Here is an 18,812-nt window from a genome sequence, read left to right on the forward strand (position 1 = left end):
ATACTCCGCAGCGCTGTACAATGTGTGTTATTATTATTTATATATCGCCGTCATACTCCGCAGCGCTGTACAATGTGTTATTATTATTTATATATCGCCGTCATACTCCGCAGCGCTGTACAATGTGTTATTATTATTATTTATATATCGCCGTCATACTCCGCAGCGCTGTACAATGTGTGTTATTATTATTTATATATCGCCGTCATACTTCGCAGCGCTGTACAATGTGTTATTATTATTTATATATCGCCGTCATACTCCGCAGCGCTGTACAATGTGTGTTATTATTATTTATATATCGCCGTCATACTCCGCAGCGCTGTACAATGTGTTATTATTATTATTTATATATCGCCGTCATACTCCGCAGCGCTGTACAATGTGTGTTATTATTATTTATATATCGCCGTCATACTCCGCAGCGCTGTACAATGTGTGTTATTATTATTTATATATCGCCGTCATACTCCGCAGCGCTGTACAATGTGTTATTATTATTTATATATCGCCGTCATACTCCGCAGCGCTGTACAATGTGTTATTATTATTTATATATCGCCGTCATACTCCGCAGCGCTGTACAATGTGTTATTATTATTATTTATATATCGCCCTCATACTCCGCAGCGCTGTACAATGTGTGTTATTATTATTTATATATCGCCGTCATACTCCGCAGCGCTGTACAATGTGTGTTATTATTATTTATATATCGCCGTCATACTCCGCAGCGCTGTACAATGTGTGTTATTATTATTTATATATCGCCGTCATACTCCGCAGCGCTGTACAATGTGTTATTATTATTTATATATCGCTGTCATACTCCGCAGTGCTGTACAATGTGTGTTATTATTATTTATATATCGCCGTCATACTCCGCAGCGCTGTACAATGTGTGTTATTATTATTTATATATCTCCGTCATACTCCGCAGCGCTGTACAATGTGTTATTATTATTTATATATCGCCGTCATATTCCGCAGCGCTGTACAATGTGTGTTATTATTATTTATATATCTCCGTCATACTCCGCAGCGCTGTACAATGTGTTATTATTATTTATATATCGCCGTTATACTCCGCAGCGCTGTACAATGTGTGTTATTATTATTTATATTTCGCCGTCATACTCCGCAGCGCTGTACAATGTGTTATTATTATTTATATATCGCCGTCATACTCCGCAGCGCTGTACAATGTGTGTTATTATTATTATTTATATATCGCCGTCATACTCCGCAGCGCTGTACAATGTGTTATTATTATTATTTATATATCGCCGTCATACTCCGCAGCGCTGTACAATGTGTGTTATTATTATTATTTATATATCGCCGTCATACTCCGCAGCGCTGTACAATGTGTTATTATTATTATTTATATATCACCGTCATACTCCGCAGCGCTGTACAATGTGTGTTATTATTATTTATATATCGCCGTCATACTCCGCAGCGCTGTACAATGTGTTATTATTATTTATATATCGCCGTCATACTCCGCAGCGCTGTACAATGTGTTATTATTATTTATATATCGCCGTCATACTCCGCAGCGCTGTACAATGTGTTATTATTATTATTTATATATCGCCGTCATACTCCGCAGCGCTGTACAATGTGTTATTATTATTTATATATCGCCGTCATACTCCGCAGCGCTGTACAATGTGTTATTATTATTTATATATCGCCGTCATACTCCGCAGCGCTGTACAATGTGTTATTATTATTTATATATCGCCGTCATACTCCGCAGCGCTGTACAATGTGTGTTATTATTATTTATATATCGCCGTCATACTCCGCAGCGCTGTACAATGTGTGTTATTATTATTTATATATCGCCGTCATACTCCGCAGCGCTGTACAATGTGTTATTATTATTTATATATCGCCGTCATACTCCGCAGCGCTGTACAATGTGTGTTATTATTATTTATATATCGCCGTCATACTCCGCAGCGCTGTACAATGTGTGTTATTATTATTTATATATCGCCGTCATACTCCGCAGCGCTGTACAATGTGTTATTATTTATATATCGCCGTCATACTCCGCAGCGCTGTACAATGTGTGTTATTATTATTATTTATATATCGCCGTCATACTCCGCAGCGCTGTACAATGTGTGTTATTATTATTTATATATCGCCGTCATACTCCGCAGCGCTGTACAATGTGTTATTATTATTATTTATATATCGCCGTCATACTCCGCAGCGCTGTACAATGTGTGTTATTATTATTATTTATATATCGCCGTCATACTCCGCAGCGCTGTACAATGTGTGTTATTATTATTTATATATCGCCATCATACTCCGCAGCGCTGTACAATGTGTTATTATTATTTATATATCGCCGTCATACTCCGCAGCGCTGTACAATGTGTTATTATTATTATTTATATATCGCCATCATACTCCTCAGCGCTGTACAATGTGTGTTATTATTATTTATATATCGCCGTCATACTCCGCAGCGCTGTACAATGTGTGTTATTATTATTTATATATCGCCGTCATACTCCGCAGCGTGGTACAATGTGTGTTATTATTATTTATATATCGCCGTCATACTCCGCAGCGTGGTACAATGAGCAAACAGCACATAACAAGTTGTGTATCTGGTAAAAATGAAGTACAAACAGGAGGTGAGGAGAGCCTCGCTCACAGGAGCTTGCAATCTAGAAGATAAATGAACAAACCCCCCAATATTTCTTTCTTGCTGTGTCGGGGGCCGCAGGGAGCCCCCGGTCCCCGGCCCGGAATTTCATAGACTGATGATATGGAGATAAATAGACCCCGCGGGGAGCCGGAGCAGCTTCCAGGAGCAAACTGTGCCGAGGACGGAGGTCCCGGGGGGGGAGGAAACACGATGCGCTTGCCGGGCCGCTCAGGATCCGTCTGCTTCCTGCTTGTCTTGGCAGCTCCAGCCGGAATGTCTTGGTTTGTATGATCAGTAATCCGGGGCATTCGTAATGTGTATGTAACATGTATGTAACATGTATTTAACATGTATGTAACGTGTATTTATAATAAAACCCATTGGGGGTTGCATGTGAAAGCAGCGAGATTCTGTTCATTTTGGGGAGGGATATTTTTTTTTAACCCCCAATGATCCTGTTGCTGTTTTGAATCCATTTGATCGCCGCCGGAAGGCGCTGCATGCAAATGAATCTCTTTCGCTCTTTTGCATATGGCTCCCTGCTGTGATGTCACACATTGACTACATATTAATAAATGAATGCGGCAGGTATGGGGGGGGCATTTTCCTGGAGCTCCTCCCCCTCCCTGCTTTACACAGTTTGTACATTCAGTATATTCAGGACATTGCTTTAGATTTATACATGGTGGGGGGGTTGAATGATGTCGCTCTGGAGCCCCCGCTGGCTGCCCCTGTAATTACATGAGGTGTCTCAGGTACACGATACACATCTACACGTCACTGCGCATGCACAGCCCTGACCCTGCAGCGTGTGCGATGTATAAACTCGCGTGTTAAGGTGTCTCCCCATCACACGTCTGCGTGTCCTCAGGATCCGGAACTTCCTCTGTCCTTTGCTGGGAAGCGGTGACTTCGTTTTGGGGTCCCGTGCCGGCCGGGGTCTTTCCACTGACCTGGTTACACGGCACCATGTTTTACCGCTGATTGACTCGACGCGCGCTTCCGAGCTCCAACGTTTCTCATCGCACCCAATTCATGTGCAGATTTACCCCCGCAGGGGAGAGCCCGGGGTTAGTGGCCCCTCGGTGTAATATTCCTGCCTTTAAATAAACCACACGCACATACCAACACGCAAACACGCTCTGACACCAGACACTGGGTCCGCAGGTATCAGGCGAGATCCCCGTCGGGGGTTGAACTTTCTGATCCAGGGGGGCTTTTAATGTCATTTCAGCGTCCGGGGACCCGGGGCAGATTTCCTGCTTAATGTTCAGAATTATACTTTAGATGGCATTCCCTGAAAACACATGAATCGCAATGCCAACGGTTGTTCTAGGTGATAGTATCGGCGGTGGGGTGTTAGAGCACAGTACATACTACCTTCATACAGGTTTTTAACGGGAAATGCATGTTTTTCACCCGAAATCGTTTTGTAGGAAGTGGAGACGACTCGCTGCCGGCTGTAATATTTGGTTTATTATTTGCATTTTCATTCATTTAAATAAGGTTTTTTTTTACATATTATTCCTACAAAACCTCTACATTCTGCATTCGGACACATGCTGAGGAAGATCTGTGCATAGTAAGAAACGTCGTCGCCCCAGACAACCGACGGCAGCGATATTTACATTCTCCTCGTTACACAAAAGACCACAATTAACAGAGAAACTGCCCTCCGATGGCTTCGCTGTACGGAGTTCCTCGGCTCGAAGGACCGCAGAGACCGGCTGCTGGACGGAAGGACGGAGGCGGCGACTTCATTGCTACAGAGGTGGACGGCCCCGCGCGTGGCCGCGGCTTTCTCACAATATTTCATCTATATGGAAGATTAAGGAGAGGATCCGGTTCTCCTCGCAGCCCCGCGTCGGACGGGGCCCCCAACCGGCCGGCCGCCATCTTCCTTTTCAGGAGAAGCTTTTACTATCGGGGCTTTAGGAGGATTTAATGGAATTCAGGGCAGTTTCACCGACAGAAACCGAGTGCCCCGCACCCCAAACGCCTGCATCCAGATTCTAATCCCGGGAATCAAGCCTCATGGCAGTTATGGTGGGTATGGTCATTATGGTAGTTATAGTAGTTATGGTAGGTATAGTAGGTATGGTAAGTATGGTAGGTATGGTAGTCAGGGTAGGTATGGTAGTCATGGTAGGTATGGTAGTCAGGGTTAGTATGGTAGTCAGGGTAGGTATGGTAAGTATGGTAGGTATGGTAGTCATGGTAGGTATGGTAGTCATAGTAGTCAGGGTCAGTATAGTAGTCATGGTATGTATGGTAGTTATAGTAGTCAGGGTCAGTATGGTAGTCATGGTAGGTATGGTAGTCATGGTAGGTATGGTAGTCATGGTAGGTATGGTAGTCAGGGTAGGTATGGTAGTTATAGTAGTCAGGGTCAGTATGGTAGTCATGGTAGGTATGGTAGGTATGGTAGTTATGGTGGTCAGGGTAGTTATGGTAGTCATGGTATGTATGGTAGTCATGGTAGGTATGGTAGTAAGGGTAGGTGTGGTAGTCATGGTAGGTATGGTAGTTATAGTAGTCAGGGTAAGTATGGTAGTCATGGTAGGTATGGTAGTCATGGAAGGTATGGTAGTCAGGGTAGGTATGGTTGTTATGGTAGTCATGGTATGTATGGTAGTCATGGTAGGTATGGTAGTTATGGTAGTCAGGGTAGGTATGGTAGTTATGGTAGTCAGGGTAGGTATGGTAGTCAGGGTAGGTATGGTAGGTATGGTAGTCATGGTAGGTATGGTAGTTATGGTAGTCAGGGTAGGTGTGGTAGTCAGGGTAGGTATGGTAGTCATGGTAGGTATGGTAGTCATGGTAGGTATGGTAGTTATGGTAGTCAGGGTAGGTGTGGTAGTCAGGGTAGGTATGGTAAATATGGTAGTCATGGTAGGTATGGTAGTCAGGGTAGGTATGGTAGTCAGGGTAGGTATGGTAGTCATGGTAGGTATGGTAGTCCGGGTAGGTATGGTAGTCAGGGTAGGTATGGTAGTCAGGGTAGTCATGGTAGTTATGGTAGTCAGGGTAGGTGTGGTAGTCAGGGTAGTCATGGTAGTTATGGTAGTCAGGGTAGGTATGGTAGTCATGGTAGTTATGGTAGTCAGGGTAGGTGTGGTAGTCAGGGTAGGTATGGAGGGTACGACGTTTAGCCGAGGAGCCGCCTGCATATGGAGGATAAAACCAAGATCACCCCAAACCAGTCACTTTTATTCCCTCCGAAGAGCCCCCGACTGCTTTCCTGAGGCTTCTAATTACCCCGCGGGTTCTTTGGCCTGAATTCCGGGGGGGGGGGGAGTTTCTTATTGCATTGATATGAAGTGAAATGAAAAAACTTTCAGCGGCTGCGAACCCGGAGCCCCGCAGTGCCCCGGCGGCAGCAATACTCGGGGCAGGAGGCACCGGCCAGTGCCGTCACCGGCAGGTCTCACTAAAGCTCACGTTCCCGGGGATTCCAGCCACCGGCGGCAGCTACCGAGCAGCGCAGGCAAACCGCTGCCAATGAAATGCTACGTCCCAAGTTCCGGAACAGTCTAATAACTTCACACAAACACTACAAGCCACAGACTATTTATTGCGAAAGACGCTTCCCGGTCTATGCCGGTTACCCCAGGGCAGATTTCTTGGGTAAGAACCTTATATGAAACCTCGGAAGGTGGGAAGTTCCCCCGCGCATTCTACGTCTACGCAATGGACGCTGCGAGGAGGAGGATCCGGGAGGAGCTGCGCAGGCATATGGCAGCCACGAGCGCCGAGTCGGCCAAGCTTCGCCCTTTAATGGATTTGGGGGGGGGTTAAAGAAATGCCCATAATTCGTGTTTCCGCCTGATTGTCACGGAAACGGCTGCGGATTGTCGACGTGGCAGCGGATTTATGCCTTTCCTGTCAGGGGAGAGACTTCGATCAAAAATCTACAGAACGTCAGAGTGAGATGAGTGACGGCAAGGCGGGAAGAGGTAGCATCCGGCGGGAGGCAGGAAAGGGTTAAACCTCTTCAGATACACAATACGTGTCCGAGGACATTCACAGAAAATGCCAAAAACTAATAGCTAAAAAAAATCTGCATTGACGAGACGCGACGGGTGGGAGGGTAACCCCGGGAGACAGCGCCAGGCGGCGTACTGAGCAGGTCGTGCCCCGGTGGGGGGAGGGGGGAGAAATTCACTTGGCGTGACAGACGGAGGGCGAGGCTGAAATGACGTCTCCTGCTGTCACCGGCGAGAGCCCAAAGACCCCCCGAGTCCTGGACGCGAAGCCCCCAAGAGAACGGAGAGGGGCGGGGCTTATACAGACAAAATGGCTGCCAACGTGAGGATCCGAGATCCGTGGCAGTTTTGCCCCTCACTCCCCTCTTGGGTTCTGGAAGAAGATGATGGACGCCCCGCTGGTGACTGAGACAACATCATGTTCCTGCCCCTGTTCCCTCTGACCCAGGGGCAGGAGTCACGGGAAGGAGCCGGCCCGACGTGGACACGCGTGGGCTTCATGCAGCTGTGGGGACGAGCTGTAAGAAGGGGGGGGTGACGCATTCCATGATAACGCCCCTTTAAATGACGGATTTGGGTTATTTGGCCGGTTTTACCGTCCGCGGGTTTAAAGGAATCGCCACGCGTGATTACATCCAAATGCTAAGCGTGTATCACATGCGTGTAACGGAGCGCGGGGGCGCGGGGGGCGTTTCCACCCATCGCCTCCTGTAATAAATCGCGAAATATTGAGATTTAACCCCAAATAAGGGAAACGCGCCACGTGACCTTCAGCTTATCATCTAATCGCTTTGTCTGCTCTGAGGTTCCCCCTGCCCCCCCTCCTTAGAGTGTGAGCCTTTCGGGCAAACACCGGCCGCTCTGCCAATAGCACGCGATGCCAGTAGTGGTAGCGAGTATCACGCCGGGACGCAGATTGCGTCATAGATTATAATACAAGATCTGGAGATAAACTTCCATGGGTGACAAACCGTGCCACACGTCAAGTACACGCTAAGCCTGTCCGCTTCCTAATATTCCAGTAACTGCTTCACCCGCCCCGGGCCTGCAGCCCATAGCCCCGCTGTTGGGTGTCAGTATGTGGGGGCAGTTGTGGCTCTGGCGTGGTCTCTCGAGGCTGTTCTTAGTGTTCCCGGGGTCTTTGCTCTGTGGCATGTTCCCGTCACACGCGAGAGTCCCACCTCCTGACACCCCTCAGCTCGCCCGTTTTATGCTCCGGGGTGTCTGTGCTACAGAAGGTTCCTAGCCTGACCCTGTTTGCCCCTTCGGGACGTGGCTTGTACCCAGAGTCTGACAGTGGCCGCCACATCCCACCCCCTAACTGCCCGGGTCAGACGAATGTCTCTGTGGGGTCCTCAGATCCAGAGGGTCTTCCAGGTGGCCGGGGAGCGAGAGGCGCCTGGGGCCGTCGTTGGGCTCAGTGCCCACAGTCTGTGGTACCAAAGGCATTTCGACCATGTTGTACCGCGGTCCATCCACGTTCCGGTATTCACAGACCTACCAATAGGAAATAGTTTTATTGATATTGTGTATTGATTGGCCGACGCGTATCTTCATATAGGGGAAGACACGGAACGTATACAATCACATATACTGTATATACAGAGCATGATGGAGGCGGCTCGATACCGGACGGTGACCAAGACCCTAGAGACTCCGGAACCAACCGAGTCCGAGCTTCAAAAACAAAACACCAAACATTGGGGATCCAGGAGACCCGGAACCTGCCGGCAGATCGGCCCCATAAATAATATTAAATAATAGCAATAATTATAATATATAAATAATAATAATAATATAAATAATAATAATAACATAAATAATATTAAATAATAATAATAATATAAATAATAATAAAAATAATAATAATAACATAAATAATATTAAATAATAGCAATAATTATAATATATAAATAATAATAATATAAATAACAATCTAATAAATATATCGTTCCAAGCCTGTGCACCCCGGAATTAACCCTTATTTTGCTGCTTCACCCCCCCCCACACACACACACGCGCGTGACTACCTGAGCTGCTTGACCCCCCCCACCCCCACACACGCGATTACCTGAGCTGCTCCCTGGGGGGTTAAAAGTTTCCCATACCTGAGAAATGGACGCCAGTGTGGGAGACTGCAGGGGAAGCCCCGGGGGAGGCATCTGCTCTCCATGTGGGGGGAATCCGTGGATCTGAGGAGGAGAGGAGACCACGCTGTACGCCGGGGGGGTCAGGACAGTCTGTTTCTGCAGCAGCTGCATGATTGTGGCGATGTCCGTCACCATGCGACTCTCCAGCCTGCCGGGAATGCCGTGAAAGCGAGACTGAGCGAGGTTCAGTAAATTAACCCCAGACCTACGGGGCACACGCCCCTCAATATTCTTTTATATAGCGCCACCATATTCCGTAGCGCTGCACCCCTCACCTGTTGAGCTGTTTCTGCAGGAGGTCCAGCCTGCTCCCCAGTTCACATTTCTGCCTTCGGCTCATAGAAGGCACAGGGGCGCTGAGTGAGGTGTGGGCCGGGATGGTGCATCGGGGCAATTCCTGGTACTCGCGGCCTCCTCTGTCCCCCCAAAAGCTAAAGATGTTTGAGACCCCTGAAAAAGCCCCTGAAGGAAGAACGGAGAATGACAGAGTAAGGAGCACTTAAAGAAATATCTGCCTCCCCCTCGTGTTCTGATTAGCCGCGTCCCCGTGCTGTGATCTTTTTGCCCCCCCCCAACGCCTGGTGTCACCCCGGGCTTCCTGACATATTGCCCCACAAACCTGACAAATGATTGCAAACGTCCCCTGCGCTCTGATCGGCCTCCGTCTCGCCGCCAGCAGGTGCCGTGAAGTTGGTGTTGCTACATGTGGCTCGTCTTGGTGACAACTCAATGGTGCCGGAGCCCGGGGGCTGCTGCTCGTCGTCGCTGGAGGAGGGGCTGGACGGACCACTGCTCGGCTGCTCTTCCCAGTTGAGACCCTTATTCTCTGGTGTCATGTTATTCCGCCCCAGACGCCCCGGCCGCTGACCTTTCCTCAGCTCTCCGGCATTATCCGCATCTGCCCCAGAGGGAAAGCGGGCAAGGCGTGAGAAACTGACCCTCAGGTAAAACAATAACTGCCCCCCTTATATGCCCGCCGGGGCTCCGGAATACGCCATTTAACCATTTAAAGATTGTAAAGATTAGTGATTCCTGACAAAATTCCCTCACCTGCTACACAACATTCTGTGGCGTTTCAGGCGAGGGAATGCGAGTGAAATAAAATCATGCAGGTCCTCGCCTGAAACTCACTCAATTTGCAAAGAACATTAACCCCTCGCAATACAGTGCAAAAGAAAAATGATATATTTTTAAAGAAAAATGATCCCCTATCAACCTAAGGGGGCTGGCACCCACCCTGCCTATTGTGTGTGGTGGTTTGGGGGATAATTAAATTAGTCGGGGGGTGCTCTAGTGTATACCCCCCCATATGCGTAGAGGGATTGCGTGGGATAAGCCCCCATCTCATTCCCAGTAGGGTGGGAGGTTAAAGTTTTATACTACTAATCATTTGATCATGTATATTTTGTGACCGGTAGGAGCGCACACTCATTGAGCTCCCTCGGGTCAGCGGTTACCCCGCGGAGGTGAAACTCGCACCTTTGTCCGTGCGCCTGCGGAAGGAGAGCTTTCGTCTTCTCAGCCGGTTAAACCCGCTGTCTGAATCTTCGCTGCTGGGAGAGCCGGGAATCATGTTGGTCTGAAAGAACCCGTATTAATGGAGTAACGTTATCACCCGCCATTCACCCCCAACCGCCCGCCCATCAGTGCCCCGCGCTGCGTGCCCAGAACCCTTACGGAGTCGGGGGGCAGCGTCTCACCCGACCTCATATCCCAATATCTGAGCCCTAACCCGCCGGGGTCAGCTGTTACCCCACGCGTTTCTGCCCCTAGAAAGCCGGAGACAGCCCAGGCTCGTCGCGTATTGAAGGTTAGAACCCGGCTGCCCCCGCGCTGAGCTACACACCGAATGGAACAAGAGATCAAAGGCCATTTAACCAGCGGCATCTCTGCTGAAAGCACCGAGGTCTCCTGCGCTCACGGTCACCGCGGTCAGAGCCGCAGAGACATCCCAGGGAGCGTCCGGCAAATGAAACCACATTCCGGTAAAAAAACGGCGAGATTCCCAGATAAACTCCCAGGCAGCACCGGAGGCGAATCAACCACTGCCTGTGACGCCACACATTGCCGTCTCGTCTGTCGCAGTAATAACCCCCTGCTGTCTGTCTCGTCTGCCTCGCAATAAACACTCACATCTCGCAGGTTGAAGGTGATCTCCAGACTGGACCAGAAGTAGTCGGAGAACTCGGGGTACATGTCCAGCACCTCCAGCAGGTCCTCCCGGTGAATCTTGTGCAGGTCGCAGTAGGTGAGAGCGCGCACGTCTGCGTTGGACTTCCCCGGCCGAGCGTAAAGATTCAGCGGCTCCCCGAAGATGTCGTTCTTGCCTGCGGGAAAAGCAATGGCGACAAAACTCACGAGAGGGCTGGTGCTCGGCGTGCGAGACGGAGGGAGGCGAGACGGAGGTTTCTGGAGCCCATTGAGGATGACGAAGCCTCCTCCGCCGGCTAGTCACACGCGGCACATGCGCAATGGAGGTGCCCTGGATTTAGGATCATTTCCATGTAATCAGACACACCGGGGGCCACGGCCGGCTCAACCACGAGAAATCCAAGGGATCGCAATGGAGGGAGTCAAAAGAATCTGCCTCACTCCCCGTCAGACCTCCGAGGGGTGGCAGCAATTGTCCTGCGGGTATTTAGCGCAGGAGAGGGGGAGAATACAACAAGCAATTCATCCTTACCTAATATCGCCACCACCACGTCCCCGCGCAGGATCTCGATGGAGCCGCGAGACAGGAAGTAGAGAGCCGTCAGGACATCCCCAGCGTGGACCAGCGTGTCGCCAGGGGGGGCGTGCGTGGTCTTGAATTTCATGGCCAGGGCCCGCAGGCAGCCCTTTGTAGCCCCCTTAAAGGGTTTACAGTTCTGCAGGAGGCTCCGGTTCAGGTGCAGACAGATATCGGCCTGGAGGCACTCAGGGAATCCCTTCAAAACCTACGGGAAAGAGAAACGTATTACACGCGGCGCAGACAAAGCGTGACCGAGGGGGGGAGACAAAGCGTGACCGAGGGGGAGCACGAACCGATGGAAAGACGGGGGGCCAGGGAAGCAAGATGGAGGAGTGGGAGAGATGGAGGGGAACAAGAGATGGAGGACAGCGATGGAGGAAGAGGCGCAGAAATAGGAATGGAAGCAGGAACAGCGATTGAAGGGGGTAAGAAGAAGGCACAATGATGGAGGAAGGGACAGACACGTGACGGAGGGCACAGTAGAGAATAGGCTGGAGTGCTGGAGAGGGGGAACGATAGAGAAGCAGAGGCTGCGCTGAGACATGGTGGGCTCACCGCGTTCATGTCGATGCCGTTGGTGTACGACCACGCGTGTTGGAAATACTCCTCCAGGCGCTGGCGCAGAGGGTTGGGAATCTGGTGAAAGCGGATGAACTCTCGCACTCGCAGCATCTGAGTGTGGTACCGAGCGGTGCCGGAGTACAGCCGCTGGATGATGGCCGACACGTTCCCAAAAATACTGGCGTACATGAGGGCTGCAGACAGAGAGCAGGAAGGAGTTAATACCCCGGCGTTCCCACCGAAGCAGCGGGAGGGCAGAAGAGAATCACATAAACCTTCCTTAAACGAGTGCGTGCGGGGAGCAGGGCGTGCGGACCCCCGGAGTGGACCTGGTAACAGTGGCGGGGCGCGAGGTTATCCGTGAGCAGGTGGGGTGGGAAGCAGGGGGTGCGCTGCGGGAATTGTTATAGGACACGGGGGGGGGCGAAGAGCACAAGGAACAGGCAGCTGATCAGCATCCTCCATGTTTACTCACATCCAATAAGCATGACACAGATGGAGAAGATCTTTTCAGAGTTTGTGTTGGGGGACACATTTCCAAAGCCCACGCTGGTCAAGCTGCTGAAGGTGAAATAAAGGGCAGTGACATACTTGTCATTGATGGTGGGTCCGGACTTCACGTCGCTGGTATTGTACGGTTTCATGATTTGGGTCCCCAGGGAATAAAGCCACCCGATGGGCCGGTAATCCTGGTCGTAATGCTCCATGTTGCCGATTGCGTACCAGATACAGGCCAACCAGTGGGCGATGAGGGCGAACGTGCACATGAGGAGAAAGAGGACGGCCGCCCCGTACTCCGAGTACCGGTCCAGCTTGCGCGCCACTCGAACCAATCGCAGGAGACGGGCGGTTTTCAGGAGACCAATTAGGGTGGTCGTCTGCGAGCAGAAAGCGCAGTGTCGGTAAGGGTAGTAAAAGAGAAAGGAAAAGGAGAGAGAAAATCAGTGCAAATATACAGCAAAAATACACGTATGTAAAGGATGATTACTGAAATATCACGCGTGATGAAACCTCCATCTATCGACACCATCCATGTCACCGATCCTCCATCCCGTGAGATCGCGCACGAGAACCCAAAACGGTTCGTCATCATTCCTGAGGGCTTCATCGTTACGCAGGGGGTCCCTCTCATTACACGCCTTACACACACTACACGCCTCACACACATTACACGCTAAAGCTTCAACACGCAAACCAACAACAACCTTCAAATATTCACGGCTTTCTTTGCGTTCGTTTGTTTCGTTCGGTGTCCTTCCTCGTTAAAATTCCAATCGAAATCTCGGATCAATCCCTCGCACTCGGTGCGCACGTCGACTAAGCGCAGCGACTCGGGGACCCCAAATGACCAAACATTTCGTTTCCAGATTATAACGTAACATGGAGACGGTTTGGATGAAGATGCCTGAGTGGCCCCGGGATGCCCCAGCACCTTGAGACTAATCCCTCTCGCCCCTCATACTTTTGTTGCCACATCCCTGGCACCCCGTAAAAAAATCCTATATAACGTTTCTCCGGCTTGTCCACCATTCCTGGCCTCAGCCTCCTCCAGACCTCAACGGTCTCCAGTCCTCCTCGGACGTCCCCGCGCCGTATGACCGGCCAGGACCAGCCTCGGGTCGTTGTTGCCCTCCATTTCCCTTATGGCCCCTTCCAGGCAGCAAAGTTTCCCTCCATGGGAAAGCTGACCCTTTCGGTCGTTTCATCACTCTCAGCCGACAGGTAGAGCTGCAATCAGTGCTGTGAAAAATACTTCTACAGGCCGGAAGTCTCACAACATCTAGAAGAACCGAGTCTAATTCCGCAGCTTATCGTGCCGAGGCCTAGCGATAGGATTTATAGCGGCCGAGGAGACTCCTTCTACCCCTCCGACCGCTGCGAACACGCAGAGAAACGGCCGCAAAGCCCCGCAATTATCTCCGTTTATGATAAAGATTCAGAATTATATGACACACTAAACGTGTGTGTGAGGCATAAGCGTGTGCATGGGTGTGTGATCATGTGTGATTATATGTGTGCGCACGCGTGTGTGAGTGTTTGTGCGCACGCGTGTGAGAGTTTGTGCACACGCATGTGTGACTATATGTGCGCGCACGCGTGTGTGAGTGTTTGTGCGCACGCGTGTGAGAGTTTGTGCACACGCATGTGTGACTATATGTGTGCGCACGCGTGTGTGAGTGTTTGGGCGCACGCGTGTGCATGTGTGGGCTCTTGGCTGGGAAGCGCTGGAGACCAATGGCAGGATGGATAGACAAAAGGGCTCAGATAACAAAAGCCCAGTTGACGGGCGATCCAGACGGTCGGGAGCAACGGGAGAAATGAAGCCGAGGTCTGGAGGGAGGAGGGGAATCCAGTAGCCGGGAACCAAGAGCGCGTGCAATACCAAAAACGGACACTAGAGGCGGACATGAAACTGGCCAGGATAGTGCCGTCCTCTCTCTCTCCAATGGAGACACCACGCCGGTTGCCTGGACACCGGTGTAAACACGCGACACGCGACACGCGTCCTGTGCACAGTCCTGTTTATGAACAGATTTCCACACAATGGCTTATATCGCCCCCCCCCAAATATATTTATATAACGGATATCGGCCCCGCATATATTTATATAATGTATATCGGCCCCGCATATATTTATATAATGTATATCGGCCCCGCGTATATTTATATAATGTATATCGGCCCCGAATATATTTATATAATGTATATCGGCCCCGCGTATATTTATATAATGTATATCGGCCCCGCATATATTTATATAACGGATATCGGCCCCGCATATATTTATATAATGTATATCGGCCCCGCGTATATTTATATAATGTATATCGGCCCCGCGTATATTTATATAATGTATATCAGCCCTGCATATATTTATATAATGTATATCGGCCCCGCATATATTTATATAATGTATATCAGCCCTGCATATATTTATATAATGTATATCGGCCCCGCATATATTTATATAATGTATATCGGCCCCGCATATATTTATATAATGTATATCGGCCCCGCGTATATTTATATAATGTATATCGGCCCCGCATATATTTATATAATGTATATCGGCCCCGCGTATATTTATATAATGTATATCGGCCCCGCATATATTTATATAATGTATATCGGCCCTGCATATATTTATATAATGTATATCCGCCCCGCATATATTTATATAATGTATATCGGCCCCGCATATATTTATATAATGTATATCCGCCCCGCATATATTTATATAATGTATATCCGCCCCGCATATATTTATATAATGTATATCCTCCCTGCATATATTTATATAATGTATATCGGCCCCGCATATATTTATATAATGTATATCCGCCCCGCATATATTTATATAATGTATATCCTCCCTGCATATATTTATATAATGTATATCTGCCCCGCATATATTTATATAATGTATATCCGCCCTGCATATATTTATATAATGTATATCGGCCCCGCATATATTTATATAATGTATATCGGCCCCCCGAATATATTTATATAATGTATATCGGCCGCGCAATATATTTATATAATGTATATCGACCCCGCATATATTTATATAATGTATATCGACCCCGCATATATTTATATAATGTATATCGGCCCCGCATATATTTATATAATGTATATCGGCCCCGCGTATATTTATATAATGTATATCAACCCCGCATATATTTATATAATGTATATCGGCCCCGCATATATTTATATAATGTATATCGGCCCTGCATATATTTATATAATGTATATCGGCCCTGCATATATTTATATAATGTATATCGGCCCCGCATATATTTATATAATGTATATCGGGCCCGCATATATTTATATAATGTATATCGGCCCCGCATATATTTATATAATGTATATCCTCCCTGCATATATTTATATAATGTATATCAGGCCCCGCATATATTTATATAATGTATATCAGGCCCGGATATATTTATATAATGTATATCCGCCCTGCATATATTTATATAATGTATATCGGCCCCGCATATATTTATATAATGTATATCGGCCCCGCGTATATTTATATGATGTATATCGGCCCCGCATATATTTATATAATGTATATCGGCCCCGAATATATTTATATAATGTATATCCTCCCCGCATATATTTATATAATGTATATCGGCCCCGCATATATTTATATAATGTATATCGGCCCCCGTGTATATTTATATAATGTATATCCGCCCCGCGTATATTTATATAATGTATATCCGCCCCGCATATATTTATATAATGTTTATCGGCCCCGCATATATTTATATAATGTATATCGGACCCCGCATATATTTATATAATGTATATCGGCCCCGCATATATTTATATAATGTATATCCGCCCCGCATATATTTATATAATGTATATCCGCCCCGCATATATTTATATAATGTTTATCGGCCCCGCATATATTTATATAATGTATATCGGACCCCGCATATATTTATATAATGTATATCGGACCCCGCATATATTTATATAATGTATATCGGCCCCGCATATATTTATATAATGTATATCCGCCCTGCATATATTTATATAATGTATATCAGGTCCGGATATATTTATATAATGTATATCAGGCCCGGATATATTTATATAATGTATATCAGGCCCGGATATATTTATATAATGTATATCAGGCCCGCATATATTTATATAATGTATATCGTCCCTGCATATATTTATATAATGTATATCGGCCCCGCATATATTTATATAATGTATATCGGACCCCGCATATATTTATATAATGTATATCGCCCCGCATATATTTATATAATGTATATCAGGTCCGGATATATTTATATAATATATATCGGCCCCGCATATATTTATATAATGTATATCGGCCCCGTGTATATTTATATAATGTATATTGGCCCCGCATATATTTATATAATGTATATCCGCCCCGGATATATTTATATAATGTATATCCGCCCTGCATATATTTATATAATGTATATCGGCCCCCCGAATATATTTATATAATGTATATCGGCCCCGCATATATTTATATAATGTATATCCGCCCCGCATATATTTATATAATGTATATCCGCCCCGCATATATTTATATAATGTATATCCTCCCCGAATATATTTATATAATGTATATCGGCCCCGCATATATTTATATAATGTATATCCTCCCCGCATATATTTATATAATGTATATCGGCCCCGCATATATTTATATAATGTATATCCTCCCCGAATATATTTATATAATGTATATCGGACCCCGCATATATTTATATAATGTATATCCGCCCCGCATATATTTATATAATGTATATCGACCCCGCATATATTTATATAATGTATATCAGCCCTGCATATATTTATATAATGTATATCCTCCCCGCGTATATTTATATAATGTATATCAGCCCTGCATATATTTATATAATGTATATCGGCCCCGCATATATTTATATAATGTATATCGGCCCTGCATATATTTATATAATGTATATCCGCCCTGCATATATTTATATAATGTATATCGGCCCCCCGAATATATTTATATAATGTATATCGGCCCCGCATATATTTATATAATGTATATCCTCCCCGAATATATTTATATAATGTATATCGGCCCCGCGTATATTTATATAATGTATATCAGCCCTGCATATATTTATATAATGTATATCGGCCCTGCATATATTTATATAATGTATATCCGCCCTGCATATATTTATATAATGTATATCGGCCCCCCGAATATATTTATATAATGTATATCCGCCCCGCATATATTTATATAATGTATATCGGCCCCGCATATATTTATATAATGTATATCCTCCCCGAATATATTTATATAATGTATATCGGCCCCGCGTATATTTATATAATGTATATCAGCCCTGCATATATTTATATAATGTATATCGGCCCCGCATATATTTATATAATGTATATCGGCCCTGCATATATTTATATAATGTATATCCGCCCTGCATATATTTATATAATGTATATCGGCCCCCCGAATATATTTATATAATGTATATCGGCCCCGCATATATTTATATAATGTATATCCTCCCCGAATATATTTATATAATGTATATCGGCTCCGCATATATTTATATAATGTATATCGGCCCCGCATATATTTATATAATGTATATCAGGCCCGGATATATTTATATAATGTATATCGGCCCCGCGTATATTTATATAATGTATATCCTCCCCGCATATATTTATATAATGTATATCGGCTCCGCATATATTTATATAATGTATATCAGGCCCGGATATATTTATATAATGTATATCGGCCCCGCGTATATTTATATAATGTATATCCTCCCCGCATATATTTATATAATGTATATCGGCTCCGCATATATTTATATAATGTATATCGGCCCCGCATATATTTATATAATGTATATCAGGCCCGGATATATTTATATAATGTATATCCTCCCCGAATATATTTATATAGTGTATATCGGCTCCGCATATATTTATATAATGTATATCGGCCCCGCATATATTTATATAATGTATATCAGGCCCGGATATATTTATATAATGTATATCGGCCCCCGAATATATTTATATAACGTTATCATATCCCCTCTGAGGCGGTGTTTTTCTAAACAGATTTAAATTTTTTAACCTTTCTTCATAACTATAGCGCTCCATTCCTT

The 18,812-nt window shown here is 46.3% G+C and overlaps 1 protein-coding gene across 1 annotated transcript in view; it reads right to left on the bottom strand.

The window, feature by feature from the left end:
* Positions 1 to 7,579: 7,579 nt before the first annotated feature.
* The window catches only part of KCNH2 (potassium voltage-gated channel subfamily H member 2), a 74,951-nt gene continuing 63,718 nt past the window's right edge, over positions 7,580 to 18,812 (bottom strand). The window contains exons 7-15 of the mRNA XM_053466053.1: positions 12,581 to 12,983; positions 12,100 to 12,299; positions 11,497 to 11,749; positions 10,947 to 11,140; positions 10,293 to 10,392; positions 9,433 to 9,711; positions 9,089 to 9,275; positions 8,772 to 8,961; positions 7,580 to 8,160 (exon numbers count right to left, since the gene is read on the bottom strand). Of these exons, the coding sequence (XP_053322028.1) occupies positions 7,981 to 8,160; positions 8,772 to 8,961; positions 9,089 to 9,275; positions 9,433 to 9,711; positions 10,293 to 10,392; positions 10,947 to 11,140; positions 11,497 to 11,749; positions 12,100 to 12,299; positions 12,581 to 12,983 (1,986 nt within the window). The 3' untranslated portion in view covers positions 7,580 to 7,980. The remainder of the gene's footprint in view (positions 8,161 to 8,771; positions 8,962 to 9,088; positions 9,276 to 9,432; positions 9,712 to 10,292; positions 10,393 to 10,946; positions 11,141 to 11,496; positions 11,750 to 12,099; positions 12,300 to 12,580; positions 12,984 to 18,812) is intronic.

Source organism: Spea bombifrons, chromosome 5, assembly GCF_027358695.1.
Source record: "Spea bombifrons isolate aSpeBom1 chromosome 5, aSpeBom1.2.pri, whole genome shotgun sequence".
In the NCBI taxonomy this organism is placed as follows: domain Eukaryota; kingdom Metazoa; phylum Chordata; class Amphibia; order Anura; family Pelobatidae; genus Spea; species Spea bombifrons.